Raw genomic sequence first — 23,635 nt, 5'->3', positions numbered from 1 at the left:
AATAACATTTTAAAACCTAGTCTATTGTAAGTGTCTGATGGCAGTGGACAAAATCCTGCCAACGTGTTCCTTGTCTATCACACAACACTGTCAAATGTTACACAATGAAAGTTTTAAAACAGTTTATACTTTAGATTTTTTCAATCTATTTTAGTCCTCTCAGTGCTTAAAGCCGTTTATAATATATATATATATATATATATATATATATATATATATTTTTTTTTTAATCAAACATCCAGAAGTAATCCTCCATCTTTAGTAGCATTTTTAACTTCGTTATGAAAAAAGAAAAGAAAAAACCTGCCAGTAGACTCGGCTTGTCTTCATTCTTCTTCATTCATTCAAGCCAAGGAATGTACGTTGTGAATAAAGTCACTTTTGACACAAAATGTACAGTTATTTACTGATTTGTTACAAACATTGTTCCAATCCCAGGTGCTGAGCTGTGCACGGATTACAGGGAAATGCGATGTAATCGGTACAGGTCGTCCCATTGAGCAACCGGCTCAGTTAACACTGTTAGGGAGCAATGAGCAGTATTTTAACAAAGCCTTCTTGAGTTCATTCTGCATTGTTAATAAGTTGAAAACGATCCGTGTCACTGGTGAAGATGGAAGATGAGGATATGGTTCCCTCCAACGGAGAGGCACCAGATACATCCCATCCATGCTGGGCTGGATCGGGCTTATTCTTAGGGGCAGAAACGGTGCAGTCCTGCTGGTGGACGTCACCTGTCAATCAATTTGAGTGACAGCACAGAGGGAGATAAAGCCCTGGAGGTGATGCAGACCAACCCTCGGTAGACCCTCCAAAAATTGCTTCTGAGATGTGTTTGTGCTAACCTGAGTAAACAAACCTCACACTTTGGTGGTTTAGTCATGAACTAGAGGAACCACTAAGTTTTAGGTTTATACATTTTTCTAAAATGCTCGAAAGAATGTTTATCTCCTTTAGCCTGTGAACTACAAGTTCAACACTAAAGTCCTCTTAAATATTGCAGGAACGATATTCATTCCAGCGAAATCTACGTTTTTGACATTTTATATCGCTGAGGAATTCGCTTTAATTCCTCTTACGTCCTTCATTCAGTAGGTCTTGATAAGAACATTCCTTATTTTGTCCTCAAATAACTTCTGGTCAATGCTGTGCTAAAAACAAGCACCCATTGCAATAAAGGACAAACGTCTCTACTTGCATCTTCCCATTCTAACATTCAACCATTCATTCACCTACGAATAAATGCTCTCTCAATCCCTCTGCGTGTCTCAGGCTCAGATGCGACCGTTGCCATGGCTACTGCCACGTCTGGAGGACAGGCCGTGAGGGGTGTACTGACCGTCAGAGGTCAAGATCAGGCCGGATGCCTCACAGGCCAACGCCAGCTGCCTCAACGTATCCAAAGCATCCATCTTAGCACTGCGCAGGAGGTCGCACTGACCCTAAAAAAGAGAGACGGATTATGAACCAGGTTATAAAGTTATTCAATAGTTGGTTCTGGTGCATGAATGTGATTTGTTGCTCCAGACATTCTAATTATTTCAGGAAACAAGTTACTGAATCATTCACTAAACTGATTTGTTCAACAACACTGATTCATTCAGGAATGACAAAACGTTGTTTAGCTCAGAGGTGCGCGACTTTTGGTTGTTGATATTGGCTTCACTTGGCAATGTTTTTGATTGGCAAAGCAATAAGTCACTGATTGACAATATTTTGTCTAAAATGCGAGTTACTTAATTTAAACTTCTCGTTTAATGAACTGTTGTATTAAGCAAAACACTTGCAAACGAAAAAAATTATCCACATCACCTTAATCATGTTAACAACATTAATAACTAGGCTCTTTTTTTCATGAGGAGACAAGAGAAGCAGCATCACTGAAGTATGAAGAAGTTAAAAAATGTATATTAAAGTTGGCATTGGCATGAAATGGAAATCAATATATCCTATCTATTTCTAATATGCATGTTACAGATCTTATTGTGAATTATTTATCCATGTAAATGTTTAATTTTATTTTAGACCTCATAAGTTTTAAATCAATCGATCTGAAGAGAACCAATCCCGCCTCAGATTTTTAATTTACGATAATCTCTTAGACTCGTATGTACGTCACAAAATGGAAGAAAAGATCTGTCGCTACCTCCATTTCATCATGACTTTAAACCCAAAAGCAAACCAGCACTTTTTGTGCAAGCCCTGAATGCTGATGTTGTTTATCTCACATACAAGCCTTCAGTCACAGCAGCAAAAATCAGGAAATTGGGGAATGATCATGAAAACTAAAAATTTTTAGAACAAGACCTCAAGAAAAAACTAAACTAAAAGTATGTCCCCTTTAAAGGACATGGAAAATGTATTGACTAAAGCTCTAATAAGACAGCAATAATTAATAATAGCTAAACAACAAGACTTTGAAGAGATTTAATAAATAGTATGTTCACATACACATACAAAATAACCATTCTGGTATTGTTTATAATCCCAAGTGTGAGGCAAATTTTGTTGCATAATCTTTTAAGTCATAAACATCAAATGGAATTGGAACATGAATTTACATTTAACTAAAAGTCCCCCAAACCCCGAGAGAGGATTTTTGCCTTCTCATTTTGAAAGTCCGCCGCACACACTGTATTTTATAAGGTCAAACAACTTACATTTGGGAGATAGAATTTCAAAACAACAAAAGCCCTTCTCCCTTTCATCTAAAAGCAGAGCGAAAACATCATCCAAAAATTCAAGGCTATTTGAGGGAGAGAAGGAAAAGCTCACGGTATTTACCTTCAGCACAGTGATGTTCCAAGTGAAACTTTCCACAGCTTTACTCTGTTTACGGCCTTTCAGATTTTCCTTTTCTCCTAACCTGGGCAGGTCTTCATGAAGCACCATTCCTGAGAGGACATAGAAAACAAACACGTATGCAACATATGTATCATTTTACCTTTTTTGTTCTGGTTTGAGATTTTCAAAATGCCATTTATGGTGTGAACATGCTTCTGCAGGAACCGGGCTGCCAAATAATGGATGCTATGTAGTATGCATTCATTCATCCTCTGGTTAGGCAATATAGTGTTTCCCTGGATGAATTTTGGCATGTCAGTTGCCCTTTCACTCTTAATCTGCTGTGTTTTCTGTACTCGCTCTCTCTCTCATTTCATCAATATACCCTCATAAGGACATGAAAACACAGTATTTTGACCTAAGTGCCTCAGGTGTGTGTAATTGGGGGTAAATAATATGTGTGTGAGAGATAATGAGGCTAGGAACAGAGAGAGGATATTCTTGTCCTTGCAGAAACCATTTAAACTAAAGTCTTCAGTGGTCCCACTTAAATGATCACAGTAACCATAGTTTCTTCCAAAATACCATAAGATACTGCAATAAATACATGGTAACCTGGTATTAGCCACTAATGCCAACGCTTCTTAAATAGAAACAATAGTAAGTGTTCATATAATTTAATCTAATCGGCTAATCTGAAACTGTAGTCTAATTTGTCAAACTATCAGAATTTTAAGTAGTTCAACTATAATCAAGATACTATTTTGAAAAAGCAGTGTCTGTAGCTACAGTCCAAAAAAAAAACAGTAACTAAACACATGCTCATTTAGATGAGCCAATCTTTATATTTTCTAATAAAAAGTTTATTATTATTATATTTTAATATAATTATAATTTACTAAGAGTTGTCATTTTTTAGCCACAAAACATTAAGGGTTTTTAAATTAATGAATGTCAATTAGGATAACAGATTAGATTACACTTGAATAGCACTTAATTTAGATGAATTCAACTGAATTAAACATTTTAAAAAGTATAATGTATCCCAGTTTATAAAACTGGGTTGCAACCATAGTGATCAAAAGCAACATTTAAGTAAATTGTGATTCGTTTATTTACATGATACCGGCAGAATAAAAAGAGTCACTCAAACGAATCAGACTTTATAAAGTTACATTCTTTAAATACTGCGTCGACTAACTTGGTTATAAAGCTGCATGCCCAATACAATTTCACATAACGGTGTTGTGGTTTGTCATGCTACAAAAACAAACCTGCTTTGGAAAAAAGCTTGTGGCTAGAAAAGCTACGCTATTTTAAAAAAAGTAGTGTTGCACAGAGCCTTCACTTGTGGTGTGAAAGTTGGTGTGACAATACTTGGGGCCACCAGCAAGTAGACTGCTATAACCCAAGCAATGGCCCTGCTCTTACACTAAGAAAATGTAGTTAATAGCATCACTAATTAGTAACTCATCAACACTGGGCACTGTGTGGATTTTGTGAAATAAACCTTTTAAAAAAAACACTTTGTGAATGGTATTTTGAGGATAAAAGCCAATGGCAGGGGACTGTGAGTGTTGTAGATAACAGGATCTACTTTGAATGCAAATTTGAGAAATCTGTGAATTGTTTCTCAAGATTTTCACACACCCTCTGGGGCCTAACTGACACATCATTCTGTGGAAAGAAAAGACAAAAATGATTCATCTTCCTCTCATCTTCTCCCCCCACACCTCTACTCACCTTCCTTTTGCACTTGTGCAATTCTCTCCTGCACTCCATCTGCATTTTCAATCAGCTGTTTGTTAGCAGAGACCATCTAAGGGGATGCAAAGAGGAACTAAGTTATATGTTCAGTAAGATTTTTTTTAAAGTAATAAATAAATTAAATACTATCAGTACTTTAATTCTGCAAGGATGCACTAAATCGATCAAAAGTGACAGTAAAGACATTTACATTGTTACAAATAATTTCCATTTCAATAAATGTGTTTCTTTTGAACTTTCTATTTATCAAAGAATACTGAAAAGAAGAAAAAAAAACTTGATAATAATCAGAAATCTTTCTTAATGGACAAAAGTAGCACATTAGACACACTGTTTTTATTGTATTTCCGATCAAATGCATGCAGCCTTGGTGGGCATAAGAGACTTCTTCAAAAACATTTCAAAAATGTATCGACCCCAAATTACTAAACGATAGAACACACACACAGAGTTTATGAATGTGGCTAACAGCATGTGGGCCCAAAGGACAAATTTTCTCCAAAAATTCTTCCCAGATTTATCTGTGCTTTAAAATTATACGTTCATTTTATAGCTCTGTATGCTAACTATTGTATAATTCTTTACACAAAGCTGATGCTCAATCATAACACACATCTGAGAACTCCATCATGAACTATGAAAAAGTAATCTTTAAGCTATAAAACTCTTCTGAGAAGACCCTTGCTGCCCTCTCCCACAGTTAAGATATTTATAAAATGCAGTCCTGCCAGTCAGTGCTGTCTGACTCTCCCGGTCTCAAACACACAAGAGGACCCAGAGTCAACCCACAGGGAGAGACAGAGAAACAGTGAACCTACGAAAGGAGAGGAGGAGGATGGTGACTAAAGCCTCAAATGTCTTACTCATCCGATGTGCCTGTTCTTACTCCAACACATTTATATGTGGGATGGCTAAAAAGACAAATGCCATTGTAATGGCAGGTAATGCAGAGAGGAGGATAGCTGATATATTATGATATTATTATTAGACACCAATATGATATCTTTCATATTTACAGCAGTAAATTCCATGTTTTAAATATTGCTTTGTCAGCGAAAAAAGAGAGGTCTCTCCATCCTAAGTTTTATCAGCACATTAGTAATAACTGAGGAATTTAGCATAAGCATAAAGTTGGCCTATTATAATCTATTAAATGGAACCACCATTACAGCCCGCAAAAAAAATACATGGCAATGACGCGTGACATTAAAACGGCCTACATAAATGTGTCTCTCACCGTGTCATAACCATTTAACAGTTTACGGGTGGCGTCAGTCAAGTTGCCCACAGGTTCCAGGCATGGGTAACCTTCCTTCAGAGTGAGTGTGGCTCCTGGGGGGCCGTCTGGAGTCTGCAACCGCGTGGCCAAGCTCTGGATGCACTGCTTCGGTGTGGCCATCGGGGGGAGCCCACACTGCTCTTTAAAAGCCACTGTAACGCTCTAAAGAAAGAGAAAACGCACTTGGTTACCACACATATTTCAGTAAGCCCAAGTGACAGAGATAAAGACAAGTAAAAAGACAAAAAGAATTGGCATGTTAATAAACAGGAAATAAATCTGAAATGAAACTTGGTTTGGGGTTGGAAAGATTTTTTTTTTTTTTACATTTTTGAAAGTCTCTTATGGTCACCAAGGGTGTATTTATTTGATAAAAAAATAATAATTTGATCAATAATATAATGTCCTTGCTGAATATAAGTATTAATTACTTTTAAAAAAATCATACAGACCCCAAACTTTTGAAGGGCCGCATACACTCAAAGTATATGATCGCAAAACACAGTATATGAGAGAAAAGAAGAAAGGTAAGAGTCATTGAAAACTGCTGACATTTATATTATTTAAAAAATGCTATAGACATTGAATGTTATGCAGAGCTACTTTCATGAGGCGAAATCAAAATAATGAACTGCTTTCCTTTATACAGACCGATAAACCGGTGTAATTTAACCGTTTTCTGTGTCTGCATGACTGTCAAAGGCCTCAGCTTTGAGTCTAATTGCATTTCAGCTTTTATCATACATTTCCCTTCATTACGGTGTGGCGGATAGAGAGCCTGTTTCTATTTTCCACCTGACAGGATCACACACCCACAGCCGTGATTACCAAAGCTATTTGGAGATGTATGTGTGTTCAGGGGAATTAATGCAGGTGATCAGGCTGTATAACGGTGTTTATTTGTATGAGTCCATAGAGTGTGAATAAAGTGGACATTGTTGTGGCTCAGCAATAATAGCAGATGGAAAAAATACAGGCATGGAAGGACAAAGAGGGGCCAGCGTTTATGTACAGTGGCCCCATAAAGTATTTGGAGACTAAAAAATTATGAATGTCATTGCATTAGATAGGAAATATCAAACAAAGTGACATTTAACTTAATGAAAGATAACAAGTACATATTTTGGGCTAAATATTACAAAAATGTAACAAAAAAGTCTGATATGTTTAAATGGCAAGGCAAGAGATACATGGTGTGTGAGGTAACAGATTCATAAATCTCTGGCCTTGGGACCAGATGGTTAACAGTAATTGCAAAGATAACACTAAAGCAATAGTTCAAATAGTTTTTGGGGTCACTGTCTGGTTGTGTGTGTGTATCTCTGGGATCAGCAGGTTTTTGTGAACACAGTAATTATGAACGTGGAGTAACTCCTATCCCTCAACACACAACACACTGTGGTGGCATCTGATCCCAGTCCTGTCACCTGACCCCCCCACTGATACTCTACCCTCCATCCTTCCTCCCCTTACCATCACCAATCATACCATGACTTTGCAGAGTCTAGGCCAGCAAAACTGTTGTTTTTTGCTTGGTTTTATTTATAGGGCTTGCTTGAAAACTCAGATAAAAGATGCTAGAAGATCAAGATGATCAAGATGCTAGAAATGTGTGAGTGAGCGTGTTGATTACTTACTCAAGACAAACCCCAGAAATGGCAAGTAAACCGAGCTTTGCTTTCACAATGGATGGCCAAACTCCAGTGTGGAGGTGTGGTGGTGTCTGGTTTTTACATGTTCAGAACTGAAATCTAAATTAGGCCGGAAATTCATGTCAGCTGTACCGGCTGATTATCAAACAAAAGCATCAGAATCAGTCAGAGACTCTGCATCAAAGGTTTGCAACAAGTAAAGAGGTCAAAATCTTCAGGTGAGAGAATTTAGAATGTGGAACCTATTACTTGTGAGCCAAGCAAATGTTTAATAAAAAGAAAACTATTACAATAATCCACCTAATGTCTCACTATAATATCTGTTTTCAGTGTGTGACATGGCCATGTTATTAGTGAATGAGACATATTTACTCAAACAAGAGCAATTATCTGCACGATGCACTGATAGCACTCACAAAAGGCAACTTAATTGTTTTGCTCACCATTTCCAAACCATTACATTCAGAAAGTTTTGACTGGGTAAGTCATCTGTCAATCTGGGCGGGCCAGTGCTACCCTGACCCTAATGTGGCCTTGTCCAATCACAGCTACATCCATTTAAACAGAAAAATGTAAGCTGCCTTCGTACAGTATTATAGAAAGAATATGAAATGAATATTGAAATATTCATAAATAAAATATTTGAATATGATCCATCATAGATGTAAATTAAAGCCTAAATTTAAATCTGGTCATCATTTAAAGCTATGTCTTCACAAGACTTGGATTAAACGGCCCAATTCAGATGGATTTGTTTTACAACCTTTTTGGATCAATTTGTGTTATAGGATTGTAAAGACATGAGAGAGAAAATTATGACAGAATTTTTATTTTTTGGTGAACTATCCCTTTAACCAGCAGGATTTCCTTGATCACACAGCATCACATGGCAAAACCATGCAGGCCAACCAACACCACACCACACTAATCAACATAAACCAATCTGAACTAGAATGGAAAATGTAACCTGGTCTTTTCAGCAGGGTGTGGCTGCCAAGTATTGAAGAAGTTCAATTGCTAGTATTACTGTTGTCTGAACACGCACCACCTCCCTTACCAGCGCATCCTCTCGCAGGTCTGTAGCTTCTCGCAGAGGTCCGCCGGCTGGGCGGAAAGTGTCATCCAGCACTTTGATGCCTGTGTTACGCAGGGTGACATACTCTCGTCCACGCCGCACTCCTCTCCTGACGGACAGACCTCGTCTCTGGGCCTTTCCCCCACCTCTGCGGTTAGTGATGGCGACGTGTACAAACAAGCTGGCATGGAGCAAAGGGTCTCCAGCGAGGCCTAGAAGGGGCACATTGCGGTAACCAGGCTGTAGACACTCAAAGGCGATGGTGTACTGGCCAATGAAGTCATCGCCTATATAATCATCATCCAAAACTACGAAACGCAGCAGGGCTAGTTCAGGCATGTTCACCTAAAAAAGAGAAAACGGTGTGTGTATTATTCAGCCTCATCAGGTGGGCAACATTTTTTAGAACTAAAATTTCTACAGATGAAATATCTAGGATATGTAAAGAGACACTTAACACATGACCAGTCCCTTTAAAATATGAGCCAAATGTGCAACTTCAACACCGCAGAATATGGTAGTTCAAAGATAATTTGCATAAAGCGCATTTCCCACAGTCTCATCTATTTAAATATGGAAATATTTAGCATGCACACACAACATCACCTGGGCATCTGGCTATGTAGGACAAACACGCATACATAAGCAAGGACGCAATTAAACAAAACCATGCATCTTGCATAACATAAATAACTGAGGGACTGTTAACAGGTCGAAACAAAGTACAAAAATGAATGTGTAACTATTGGTTTGTACTGTATAAGCATACTTGTATTAGCATGTAAAGGACACATTGAGAATAACAGGAAGTCTGCATTTCATTGCTTCCTTTGTGAAAAATGGCACCTGGAAGGTGTGTGTGTGTGTGTGTGTGTGTGTGTGTGTGTGTGTGTTTCATGTATACCCTATGTTACGGGGACAACGTTGGCAATATCCAAAATCCTTGTGAGGACATTTGTAAATGAACACACTTACAAAAGAGTTATGTCACACTGAATATGCATATTCATACTAAGGAAAGAAAAAAAAAAAAAAGAGAAATCTGGCAGGAAAACACAGACAACAAAGATAAAACGCCTCAGCTGGCAGAAGGCACCCACACAGATTCCTGAACAACTCTAAACAAGAGAAAATAGTTCAAGTCAGGTGTGCAACATCCACTGATAAACCTACACTGATGAACCTACACTGATAAAAATGATTTTGTGGTGAAGTAAATACTACAGAAAAAAACAATGTAATTTCTACATGAAAAAGTTAGTTCAGGCAAGAATAAAAAAAAAATAAGTAAATTCTATATTAGTACTCAATTCAAGTGTTTAGAAATTAAAGCATAAATATCAACGTTATAAAATTAAGTAAAATTACTAAACTTTTCTGATATTGGCGTTCCCATCATGCACTGGGCCTTGAATAATTAATGAGGTTGATTTTTCAATGTTTTCCAGCTGTATTTACACTGTTTTATCATTGCTTTTGTTGTTAGGATTAGTATCTTGCCATTTTGTGACATTTGGAGCTCATTTTCTACTCAAAATGACACATTCAAACAAAAACGATCCATCAAATGTTACCGTCATTGTGTATTGTCTACCAAGTATTGAGGTCTCTGCGTTCACATGCAGTGTAGTTTCTGAAATGTAGATATGATGTCTGAAATGTAAATATGGTGTCTCACATATCTATTGTATTATTAACTTAGTATGGTTTAATTCAATGTTATATTGTTTGAGTGAAATGTATTGCAAAGGAAACTTCAACTAAATAGATATTACTCAACCTTATACTAGTCAAGTTAAAATTACTTATTTTCTTTGTTAATTTCAATTAACTTAGTTAAGTAGAGTTTACTTAATTCCATATGTGAAATTTACTTTAAAAATATGCGTGCAAAAACTTGCCAAAGAAAAATTAAGTAAATTTTAATTATTGTTTTTTTTCAGCGTACTTCACGCTTCAGAAATCACATACATTTGTATTCATGGACGCACAAATTTCATGAACTTTACCATGATATTACCATGTTTTCAGACATGATAATACCATGTTAAAACAATGGTAGCATGTTTACACATATTACATACCAAAAGAGACATTATCAGCCAGCTCTTTATATTAAGTTATATAAGTATGTCCAACTTTATCTGCATACATACAGTATGCTCGCAAAAAGTGATGTATAGCAAATCTAAATTGCTTGGATTTGGATTGTCACAAAATGTGAACTATATTATCACCCAGCTATGATCTATTAAATGTGACTATAAGGCATGATAATAAAATATTATAAACCTTATGAAAATCATGAAAGCTGCTTTGAGAAGATTTGTATTGAGAAAAGCTCAATACAAATAAATTTGACTTTACTTGACAGTGAGACTGGTATCCTTAGGGGCATAGAGCTCTCAGTGACTTATGCGTTTAGTGGAAAAGGCCACAGGAAGAGATGCAAAAGCATTCTATTAGATCCCACCAGGGGATGCACACTTGCTCCTGTGCGTGTGTGCATGTGTGTGTTTGTTAGTGGGACTCTGATAGGTGTACACCATCCCATGGCTTATAATTGTATGACGTCCTCGAGCTCCAAGCAACAAGAAACAAACAAATTCAAACAAGACGCACAATCCCCCAGGACAGAATAAGTGTGTGCGTGAGAGATATATTTGTGATTTCACTGGATCCCTCACAAAACCTCCTCTTCAAATAACCATATGGCACAGTCTTTGGTTTAAATCACAATAGCAGGGATTTAAATTTATAAGCACCAAGGGCAAGTCTCACCCACACTTTTTTTTTATCACTGTCTACTTACAGAACAGTATTTCTATTGTGTAAAAAACAATTCAAAAGGTTTTTACTGAACATGGAAGTAAAGTAGCTGGAGATACATACTGTAAGACTATTGCTGTTATCTTGTGAGAGATAAGACGTTCTTTACGTTTCTCGTTGCTTTACGTTCTATTAGCCAAAAAAGATAATAATTATTCTTTTCATAGAAATAAAGTGCTTAATTAAACTTCTAGGTTTTTTTGCAGTCTATGAGTCTATTGTTTCTTTAAGAGCAGTGGTGCAGAGCATTTAACAGGTTTGAACATGACAAACACAAACATTGTCCAGAGTAAACACATGCAATAAATACAGAAATATATATTCTCTTTCCCTGAACTTTCCTGTCAAAGTCTCTACTGTCCAATCTAACAAAAAGCTAATCAATAATAATAACAACAAAAACTTTATCTATTAAATGTATTAAAGGATATCTTAATTTTAAAGCATCAAATGTCCTCTAGCTTCGGCATGAAAGGCAAGGTACAGTGCTGGTCAGAATTATTTGCCCACTTGGAAAATATGATCAAAGATGGCTGTAAAAATTAAATCTGCATTGTTAATCCCTTTGATATTTTATTTAAAAAAATGAGCAAAAATCTAACCTTTCATTGAAGTAAAAGAATTGAAAGTGGGGGGAAAATCACATTATGAAATGAATGTTTTTCTCCAAAACACGTTGGGAACAATTATTTGCCCTCTTTTATTAAATACTTTTTGCAACCTCCTTTTTCCAAGATAACAGCACTGCGTCTTCTCCTATAATGCCTGATGAGTTTGGAGAACACCTGACAAGAGATCAGAGACCATTCCTCCATACAGAATCTCTCCAGATCCTTCAGATTCCCAGATACATGTTGGTGCTTCTTCTCTTTAGTTCAGCCCACTCATCTTCTATAGGGTTCAGGTCAGGGACTGGGATGGTCATTGCAGATGCTTGGTTTTGTGCTCAGTGACCCATTTTTGTTTTGATTTTGATTTTTTTGTTTTTGGTCTGTTGGAAGATCCAAACATGGCCTATTATAAGATTTTTAGCAGAGGTTGTCAGGTTTAGATTTGTTATCTGTTGGTATTTGATCGAATCCATGATGCCATGTATCTGAACAAGATGTCCAGGACCTCTGGCAGAAAATTAGGCCCACAGCATTAAATATCCAGCAGAGTATTTCATTTTACACATGAGGTACTTTTTTATCCCTGTGTGCACCAAACCCATATTAAGTGTTTGCTGCCAAAAAAGCTTTTTTTGTTTTGTTTCATCTGACCATAGACCATTTGAAGGTCCAGTAGTGTCAGTTACTTTTCAAATGTTCAATGGACAGATTAAACAGATTTTTGGCAGCAAACACTTAATATGGGTTTGGTTCATACAGGGATAAAAAAGTACCCCATGTGTAAAATGAAATACTGGAAAATGAAGGTCCTGGACATCTTGTTCAGATACATGGCATCATGGATTCGATCAAATACCAACAGATAAAAAAAATCTAAACCTGACAACCTCTGCTAAAAATCTTATAATGGGCCATGTTTGGATCTTCCAACAGGACAGTGATCCAAAAACAAACATCAAAATCAAAACAAAAATGGGTCACTGAGCACAAAACCAAGCATCTGCAATGGCCATCCCAGTCCCTGACCTGAATCCTATAGAAGATGAGTGGGCTGAACTGAAGAGAAGAAGCACCAACATGTATCTGGGAATCTGAAGGATCTGGAGAGATTCTGTATGTAGGAATGCTCTCTGATCTCTTGTCAGGTGTTCTCCAAACTCATCAGGCATTATAGAAGAAGACTCAGAGCTGTTATCTTGGAGGTTGCAAAAAGTATTTAATAAAAGGGGGCAAATAATTGTTCCCAATGTGATTTGGAGAAACATTTATTTCATAATGTGATTTTCCCCCCACTTTCAATTCTTTTACTTAAATAAAAGGCTATATTTTTGCATTTAAAAATAAATAAAATATCATAAGGATAAACAATGCAGATTTATTTTTTACAGCCATCTTTGATCATATTTACCAAGGGGGCAAATAATTCTGACCAGCACTGTATATGGAGATTTGCTCAAAAATCATATTTTTGTGACAATCAATATCAGAACATGTTTACATTTAACTCTGTCTTATAATGAGAACAGTTATGGGCTGTGTTTCCTTAAAAGCATCGTAAGCCTAAGTAGGTCGTTGAACCTTTTCCACCAATGGTCTCTCTTCTATCAACTTAGCTCATGATGCTTTTAGGAAACGCAGCCCTGGTTTGTTGTGTGTGTGTGCGTAGTTTCTACAAGGATTTTTAATGTGACCAAAAAGGGACAAGAGACAAACAGAGCTGTCATGCCTGTGCACATTGCTTTTTTAAGAAACTTTTGGATAACAAGTAAACACAACTGATGGATTCTGGTTCAATGAAAAAAATCAATGAAAAATTACATGATAACAGCATGTTTATGGAGTGCTTGAATGTGTCTGTACTTGTTGATATAAACTAGTATTCTTGACAAAAACATTTTTTTATACTTCAAAAATGACTGCAAGATAATTCACTCAAACACACTAACTCTCCTCAGATGAACTGTCAAATTTACGGATTTGGCTCAAGCAGTCTTGCTTCACACCCAGAGCTCTGAGCCTGAATGTTTGTGTCCACTTCTTTGCGCTGGATTTCATGGGTAAAATAAACCCTCGCCTGCGCCAGGAAGCTACCTTGATCTGCATCTTTAAAGCTGTCTAAATTTGGCATGCAAGTGTAATTAGGCCCTGCTAAAAGAAAGGTCACAACATTGAAAAATAATTATGCTGGAAGAAACTGGCCCCCACTTCTACAGCAGTGCAATGAGTTATATAGACCATAGGTTTGAACTACAATCCAGGGCAGGAGCTTTTGTGTTAGCAGGCTATTAAGTTTTGATGGAGATCTTCCCTAATTACGGATCTAAGAAGAGTTGTGTTAAGTTGCACACACTTGCGTCATCCTTGTGCAACTATGAGTACAGACTGCATCCATTAACCTCGTTCTTGTTGTGGATGACAGGTCAGTCCTCAATACATTCATGTTATTCATATATGTGACTGTTATATATGTTAATCTGTTATAGTTGTCAGCTCAGGCTAATGCATGCTAAGAAATGAAAGCAAGTGTAGCAACCAGTGAGAGCTAACATTTAAACTCACCACATACTATCAGGATATGTCTGTCTTAATACATAGAGAGAAAATCTAATTTATATTATTTAAAAAAAAAAAAAAAAAAACACCCACAAAAACAGTAACAATAACATTTTTGTTACAGAAACAAATGTCAGTGAGATTTTTACCTAACGGCAGTAAAACATACCATGCATTGAAATCACCTTGTGCATCAAATGCATCATTACAACCTGCTGAAGGAGGTCAGTGAGAACATATGTATGTTATATGATATGGCATAGCTGAGCTCAGTCGGAACTGTGTCAATTTTGCATGCAGAAGGTAATTAGTGAGACATGGCTCAGTTGCTGCCTCATTGACTAGATAATTCTAATTTCTGCCCTCAAGACACACAGAGAAGCTCACCTTTGCATGCCAGTGACCACACCACAGAACACAGGGTAAAAAAACCCACTGGGCAAGGTATCATGTAATACATCCCATGTCTCAACTATCAATCTCTTTCTTATGCAATCTTTTCACTAACCCAGACAAACATCAAACGACAGACCCTAAGTCCTTCATCTCAATCATATTCGTATGTGAAATTTTTGTTTTCAAAAACACGATTCTGTAAAATGGGCAGTTATAAATAATTATGTCAGTAATAATTATTTTAGAATTGTTTAATAATTATTTACATTGATTACTCATAGAAAATCTACTATGTTTTTCTTTCAGATGCATTGTCGGTCATTTGTTTTGTCTGGATATATTTATATATATCTCTGAAGGTCATGGCTGCAGAGGGTAAACAGCTGCTTCACAACCAATCTGAAAGTTCAATGTAACTGCCACTAGGGGGCAAAATCAAAAATCGTATGTGAATCTCAGAGATAGTGAAAAGGAGGCTTTAGTTTTATAAAGTCTTCCAAAATCATGGAAGAACGATTTTTTCATGAATGTCAAAATCATTGACATTCATGAGATGGTAGTCTTTCTCTCTCACCTGGAACTCGAATGTTTCGTCAAACAGTGGGTCATCCTGGTTCTGGGCAGCAGTGCGAGTTCTCTGCTCTGTGCAGTCTGAAGGCACACCATGCAGTTCCAGCACCACATATGGGTCGATGACCTCTCCTTTGGCACCAGAGCCTTGTGGTTTGGGTAGACTATGGGCACTAATGACCTTCACCCTGAGTGTTTGCGGTGGTACACCAGGCACGCAGCCTTGTGACTGGGCACTGAAGTAGGAAACCTCCTCTCGCATGACTGCTGGACGAAGCACATACCCACACCCACCGTTCTGCATAAAACGGCCACGGGTCAGGTCTAGCATGGCACCTGGCGTCTGTTGGTTGAGTGCAACCAGTTGCACTCCTCCTTTCCAGTAGCCTTGTGGATTTGGGTTACTAGAGTCTAGCCTTACTGAACTTGGCCGCACACGGGTTAGATTGCGCTTGGTAAAGCTCACAAGCTCCTCTGGGCTCTCGCTAGCAAGCCGTCCAGCCTCCCCTTCCCCGAGAGAGCACAGGGTCCAGTAGGGTGGGTCTAGTGTCATCGGTGTACCTGGTGTAGAAGGAGTAGAAGGGGGAGAATGCTGCTGGGACTGCTGAGTACTCGCCCGGTGAGCATAAAAGTTGCGACTTCCAGTACGAGCAACGGCAACGAGATCGGACAATTCACGCCGCAAACGGAGGCGCCTTGGCTGTGGGGGTGGGGGGACAACAAGGACCACCCCTAGTTCCTCTTCCCCAGGGATAGTCATTCTTCGGCCAGCCAGAGGACCACCGCCACCAATCTCCTCATCCTCCTCAGATACCTCTCCTTCAGAACCTTCCTCTTCTGGGGGCAGCTTCTTTCCAACAAGAAGCACCTTTCCCTTTAGCTGCTCTGGAGAGGGCAAAGTGGTTGCGCGACCTCCCAGACTGACAGGCAGAGATTCAGGGGTATAGAGCTTGGATCCAAAAACCTTTTTTAGGTGTTGCGCAAGAGTACATTGCTGGGAAGGTGAGCAACGCTGGCATAGATGCAGCAGCAGAGGATACTGGGAGGTGAGAAAAGCATATTTGTTGACTACTTCTAGGGCACTGCGCAGAGTAACAGAGCCATGATGGTGGTGATGGTGGTGATGGTGGTGGTGATGATGTTTTCCATCTGTACCATAGTCTACACCCAATAGTGGCTCCCCTTCTGGCCCATCTGTAACCCCCAGCTCCAGACACCGACAGCCAGCCTGCAGGGCTCGAGTGAGCCCCCCAAGATCAGCCCGGCCATGTACTTGGTCATCTAGCAGGTAGGAGCGGTAGGAGGCACTGATGAAATAATGAGACAGGGGCATCTTCATATCGTGGCACACATTCTGATGCTCAGGGTCTAACAACTGGCACTCAGTTGACTGTAGGTAGCGGGTGAAGCCATCCAATCCCAGTAAACCTCGCTCACGTCCAGCTGCAGAGGGCTCAAAGCGGCGAATAAGCTCTAAGCAGCCCTCACTGGTGGCCAATGACAGACCTTGCTCCGTCTCCAGGAAAAGACGCAGGTCCTGAGCGTCAAGGCACTCTCTGTCTTTAGAGAGTTGCACTAGCAGGAAATAGACATCAGGTCGTGTACACAACTCGCAGTAGGCCTCCTGGAACTCTTCCAGCGTAACATGAGACGTTAGCTTTTCTTTGCTCCTCTGAATTTCCTTAAAGCGCAAACGCACCTGATAAAAAGAAAATAAAGAAAGAGAGTTATTAATGTATTTAAGTTTTAGATCATTTATGGATAACAATTTGAGCTAGTAACCCAAATCCTGTTGTTTTAAAGTGTGATTAGGAAAGGATCAATTTATAAACTATGACCATTGTGCTACTGCTCAAGGGGGGATGCTTTGCTTTGAATTTGAAAGTATATACTGAATGATAAATAAATTAACACAAGGACTGCTGTCAAGTGAGAGATGATCACTGATGACCAAGGCCTTGAGAGCTCTGCAGTCTACTGTAATTATCATCTGTTTATGTTGCAAGCCTGTCTCATCACTTTTTCAGTTTTTGTTACTTGAATAAGAAATGCTGGGGGTTAATTTCTTCCAATTAATGAGCAATCACAGTTACACACTATTGCACAGACAAGAAGCACATCAAATAAGCAGCTCGCAGCATATAGTGATTTGAATCTTGAGAGACAAATTGTCACAAGTCAAACAAATTCAGGGACAGTAGCTCTTCACAGGGCCTATATCGTGTCCAGCATTTTTTAAGATTAGGACATGGCCAGAAGCAAAGCAAGTCATTCCTGTTCAGCCCTGTTTGCTTGCCCTTTTTGCCTTTACTTGTCTCTCTAGACACATGAAGCAGATGCCTCACACCCGCTGTCACAAAGACTTGGCCCTGTGGCTTCGGTCTGTCTTCCTCCTGTCCCCAGCTGTCCATTTCACACACAAACACACATATGAATCTACTGCCATATTCAAAACCCAACAATTGCTGTGCGCCTCAGCAGGGTTGACTAAGGGTGTACTCACACTAGGCGATCTGAACCGTGCCCGAAGGCATTTGACCCCCAAAGTCTGGTTCATTTGACTAGTGTGATCGCTCCTTACCGTGCCCGGGCGCGGTTTGCTTAACCGTCCCTGGCCTGCTTGGAAGAGGTGGGCCAGAGCACGGTTCAGTTAGGCTTGGGTGTGGAATGCATGTAGTGCGCATGTAGCGCTAACCGCGCCAGAGCACGGAACAGCTGTGAGCCACTGCCATCATTAAGACAGCAAACATGTTCTATTACTACTTTGACAGTACACTTTTCAATTAATTTAATTAAATTTAGTATATTTAGGTTTATAACGGGTCTGGTTCTCACCTTATTGATGAACAGGAATTGTAGTTTGCGAATAAAGCTGCAAATTCCTCCACTAACATCAGCTGCCTCCATAATAATCTTCTGATACGTGCAGCACAATTCAAGTGAAAATAGCTGCGCAGCATAAATTATAAATCTATTACGAGGTCTATTAGTGCCAGGGCATGGTACAAGACAACCGTGCCTAGTGGGAGTACACCCTAAGAAGTCAAGCAAAGAGAAACTAGCTCTGGAAGAGCCATCTAATTTCTCAACTAATCATATTGCTGTTCACATTTATGGCTCTCTCAGCGCTCGTTTTTTCATTTCTCACTGCTATAGGACAGTACTATGATTCTTATTTGATGGGTCCTACATAGAAACTGCTGCAGTATATATATTTCTGATTGCTTTCAATTTGGGGAGTCACATATTCAGTATTGTTTGGATTTTTCTGAAACCCTTTATTCATGAAATGCAAGATTTTGTGGTTGATAAACTGAACAATAAGGACATGTGTTACCTTTGCCTCCTTAATTCCAGGACAGAGTTTACAGATGGTGGCCACTGCTGTATCTTCAGACACGATTTCGTGTCCATCCTCATCAACCAGAGCAAACTCTGCCGCCAACCAGTTCTGCCTCATCTTGCTTCCAATGCTGGACTCTCCCATCCCTCCATCCCCTCCACTCCCTCCTCCAATGGCCCCAGGGTGAGACAATAGGTACCGCAACCCTGTCACCCAGATGTTGGCCACATCAGCAGAGAGAGCAACCAGGTCCAGGGACTGATACTCATCACCATGAATGATGGAGAAGGCTGCTTCTTCAGCCAGGTGATCTGATGGGCCGTTATGGAGGAAGGTCTCTGTGCTTTTCCCAGTGCGGACCTCCCGAATGGTGGAGATGTCAAGTCGGGCTCGGTCACCATCTTTCTTGGAGGGTTCCCAACGAAGGCAGGCCAGCTCAGGGTCCAAAGTGTAGAATCGCGAGTAGATGCGCGAGTTGGGACGCACCTTCTTTAGCTCACAGCCACCCTGCATGAAGGCAAGGCAATCTGCAGCACTGCTCACCTTCTTTTCTGATGGAATACTGCTAAAGGAAACTGTTTTCTTCCTCCCACCACTGACCTTGGCCACTGAAGGGTCCTTGGGGAAAAAAAAAGAAAAACATTAAGCACCATGTGAACCACAAATGAAGAAAACTTCTATGTCATTCTACAAAGAGCTGTTCTAGTAAAGCATCTTAGCAACAAAGCAAGATGGAAATTATCTCATTCATCACAGAAAGCTTTGTGTTCAAGCATGTCTCTAGGTTTAAGTCCAAACAAATGTGGCATGTTTCAGCATGAAATGACTTTTTCACAAAACCACTGAGGCAAAATTTGGACATTAATGCCATCTAAAGGAAATGAACAGTGCTATGAACTATGGCCTATTCAGAATAAACCAGCCACATTCTACATTACATCACTGACCAGCAGTACTGGACTGTGTATTGCCATTGTCAGATGCTAAAATATCCCAGTTTTTTCCCCCTCTCTTATCCTAAATTTTGTATTTATTTTAAATCATTGCTAGCTTTGAATTTGACTTAGCTATATTTCAGTATCCAAGTTACTTTTATGTAGCAATCTTAAAATCTTGGCCTTCATAATGAAATGCTGTGCAAATATTCAAGTTTTAAAGAATTCCCAAATACAATGATGTGGTAATATTGATTAGCAATTGTGCCTATTAACATTTGAAAAAACAGTTGTTCATTGTCAAGAATTTCACCCCAAAGGTTCAGAGTGATGAAATGATCATGAAACTCATATAACTCATAAAACACCATAAGCTAAATTATGGTGGAACTGGCACCTTGCCTGACCTACTGGAAAGAAGAGGAGATAAAAGGTGTATGCTTGCTGGGGCTGTTACTGGTTTAAAAAAAAATGTCTGCTTGCAGTACTGGCCTATTTATGTCCTAATACCTAAAATCGAATCCACAACAAAGGCTCCTGATGGAAACACATTATGTCATTGCAGTAGTTAAAATGTGTTATCTGGGGTTTCCACCCAAAGCCATTTGGCACTAATCAGACTGGCTCTTAGATGCAGGGAGTATTCATGCAGAAGCTAATGAACTTCAGGCATACCAAATTTCAAAGATGGGCTTAATACAATTAAGACATGAATGGTCCCATTAGAATGTCTTCAGTTCCTTTGTGTGTCATAACTATTCAACTATTCAAGTCAACCAGACACATAATCAACCAAAGACTCCATATCTGCCATATCTGTCTACTAGGGACCAGAATATCAAGTAAACTTGAGAAGTGAGCTCTTGTGACTTGGGCCAGTAAGCAACTACCTAGCAACCACCCCCAACACCCTAGCAACAAACTAGAAATGACTAGCAACATTCACCCAGAACACAATGACAATCACCCACAACACATGGCATCAGTGGTGCAAAAAATGGGTATGCGCCATATGCGGCGCCAAAGCAATGGTAAAAAAAAAAAAAATCTCTTTTTGGTATTTTCTATATGTAGCTGCTGTTGTGCGTTTCTAAATCATTTCTGCATTTCCTCAATGTTATATAACATTTTAGAGGACTAACAGGCAAGAGTAGGCGCCCTCATAAGATTCCATCATAGAATTTTGACAGAAGAGGGGGGTAATATCGCGAGCAGTCGGGGGCGCCGTGAGCGCTGAGCCAGCAGGTACGAGTAGTGAGTTGTCGTCGAAAAAGATGGATAAAGCAAAAAGCTGTCGGGGGCTAAAAATAGAAAAAGAAAGAGGGAAAAGGAGATGGCATGTCAAGGGATGCGACAGCAGCTAAATAAGTGGATGGTGAAAGGCAACAGGTAGGATTTAAAGTGTGACGTCTGTGCTTGGAGGCTTGCAAATATTCATGTTAACAGACATTAGCGCTCCAAAGTGCTCTAAAGTGTGGCTGAAAAAGCCAGGTAAAACTTTAAATAACAATTGAATCAAAATAAAATTTTACTCTTATCTGTGAAATAAGCATGTGACCTGTTTCAACTCCACCACTCAAAGAATCGGAATCGAGAATCGATAAGAACCGGAATCAAAAGGAAGAATCTGAATTGGAATCAGAATTGTTACAATCAAAACGATGCCCAACCCTAATTGTTACATAAATTGTTTTGTTTTTTGTTAAAAATTGTTACATAGGCTTACTTTTGCATTTTAAGGCATTATGTTGCATTGGCTATAATGATAATGTTAATGTTTTGTCAATTTGTAACGGTTTATTATTTGTTAACATTGTTAATAATATACATATATATTATATTATGTATATATACACATGTACATATATACCGTATAATTATGGTAGGCCTACAGTGGCTGATATACTTTAAAATAAACCTTTATTATTTAAAGCTAAAATAATAAATAAAATTGTTGCTGCATACCCCTCTGACACTGGGTAGTTGCGCCCCTGCATGGCATGTCAGCAAGTTTGTTGCACAAGGAAGAACGACTGACATTTTGCTTAGAAAATTTAAAAATGTAGTTAATAAAAATACAGTGTTAATTTAAAGGAGTTTTCTCCATTGATCTGTGACAGGTGTTTTTCCTGTATTTTGAATTACGCATTTCATTCTGTTAAGTTTGAGGGTTGAAGAAAATGTCTGTAAACTTAACGGAAAACGTTCAAGTAATTTTCTTCCAGGACATTATTTTTGCAACAGATTTTTTTCTTACACTGTAGTTTCACATTCACATGCTACAATTTCTGCTTCTTTATTATCACAATTGATATACTTTTTAAATCATATAAAACAAGCACCCCCAGAGCTTTAACAAACACAACAATTCTGGAGTTCTTCCGCTGAGCAAAACCTCCTTGACATTCAGACCAGAGAAGCAGTGAATCAGGTAAGGTCAGAGAGTACAGTGTGCAGTCACTGAGCACTCTGACATGCTCATTTGTCTTAGTTTGTCTGTTTTTTTATGCAGCTGGCAGACTCCATTCCTCAAAGCTGCCGTGCTTCTGGATCAGAACCTGCCTGACGAGCCGACAGCCTGCCGCTGTGAATCCAGGTCAGCAGGTGTTTGAGCAGACTGGGTGATAGCGGGACTGAAGCAACCGGGGTGAGCCAGGCAGCACAGTCGCACAGGTTAGCAGCCGTGACCACGCAAGGCTAAAATGCAACTTTAGTGGTTAGACTGCCAAGGGCACCATGAGAATGAGGCAAAAATAAGCAGGTCGCTCATCTGTCCATCCATCCATGCAACCTACCCATCAGGGTTCTCCAGGAAACTATGACGACAAGTCTGCAAAGCTTTTAATGTATCGTTATGGCCTAAAAGGGCATGTATCAGACTTAATCCCCCTAAGCGCACTTCACTTTGCATTGTTTTTTTGAAACATAAATGTGTTTTGTTTTTTTTGTCTTTTCCAACCTAAGAATGGAGAGGATGACAGTATGGAAAGGATTGTAAGCGAGTGAGTGTTAGAAGAACAGCCGAGGAATATGAATAAAAGGTTGAGGCACATAGCAAGGGTAGCAAAAAAGAGAGATGGAGGGAGGAGTGCAACAAAACACACAAAAACACTGCTGGAAAAACTAGGTAGTAGGTAAAATACCATGTTTCCTCAATATAAAAATGACACTGACATTATAAGCAATTTCACACCATTAGTCTGAGAGGGATAAGAGTATCAGACACAGCAAGGGGAGCAAGGAGATGAAGTGTGGTTAAATTTAGATGTGCTCCCATCTCCACTTAATCAAGGAAAAGAGGAGGAGAATAGAAAGGGAGCACAAGCACTAGAAAAGGAGGAGATAATAACTGGAGGTTGGGTGGACAGAGAAACTGAGGACAGAGGAGAAAATGAAGAGTGGCAAGGGAAAAAATAATAGTACTAAAACGCGAACCCTTGGTCTATTCCTACAAGAGCTGACTGGTTTTAATAACAGTCACGTCCCTGCCCTTTAAGGGCCATTTTCAAGCTCATCAGTGATTTGGCAGCTAAAACCCACAATGACATCAGCCTTCACTACTACCGAGTCCTCACTGAACCTTTCCAATGCTTCCTGAGGCTAAACTCTTTCACACAGCACAGTGTTTACTACTGTCATCTGCCTGAAGCCAGTTCAAACACTCAAAATTGAAAGGAAGACAACAGAGTGATTCAAAAATATTTAAGGCTGTGCAAGAAGATTTCAAATCAGCATATCTGAATGATTTCTGAAGGATCATGTGACACTGAAGACTGGAATAATGGCTGCTGAAAATGTATCTTTGCCATCACGGGAATAAATTATATTTTAAAATACATTA

The 23,635-nt window shown here is 39.1% G+C and overlaps 1 protein-coding gene across 1 annotated transcript in view; it reads right to left on the bottom strand.

Annotated features, from left to right (window-relative positions):
- Positions 1-228: 228 nt before the first annotated feature.
- plcl1 (phospholipase C like 1) overlaps positions 229-23,635 on the bottom strand; it is a 59,422-nt gene continuing 36,015 nt past the window's right edge. Inside the window, exons 2-8 of the mRNA XM_084122972.1 lie at positions 18,854-19,477; positions 15,521-17,215; positions 8,540-8,902; positions 5,789-5,992; positions 4,528-4,603; positions 2,785-2,894; positions 229-1,442 (exon numbers count right to left, since the gene is read on the bottom strand). Coding sequence (XP_083979098.1) covers positions 1,275-1,442; positions 2,785-2,894; positions 4,528-4,603; positions 5,789-5,992; positions 8,540-8,902; positions 15,521-17,215; positions 18,854-19,477 — 3,240 coding nt within the window. The 3' untranslated portion in view covers positions 229-1,274. The remainder of the gene's footprint in view (positions 1,443-2,784; positions 2,895-4,527; positions 4,604-5,788; positions 5,993-8,539; positions 8,903-15,520; positions 17,216-18,853; positions 19,478-23,635) is intronic.

Source organism: Abramis brama, assembly GCF_963993115.1.
Source record: "Abramis brama genome assembly, chromosome: 8".
Taxonomy (NCBI): domain Eukaryota; kingdom Metazoa; phylum Chordata; class Actinopteri; order Cypriniformes; family Leuciscidae; genus Abramis; species Abramis brama.
Note: the sequence above shows the minus strand (reverse complement) of the source record. Positions and strands in the feature narration are given on the sequence as shown.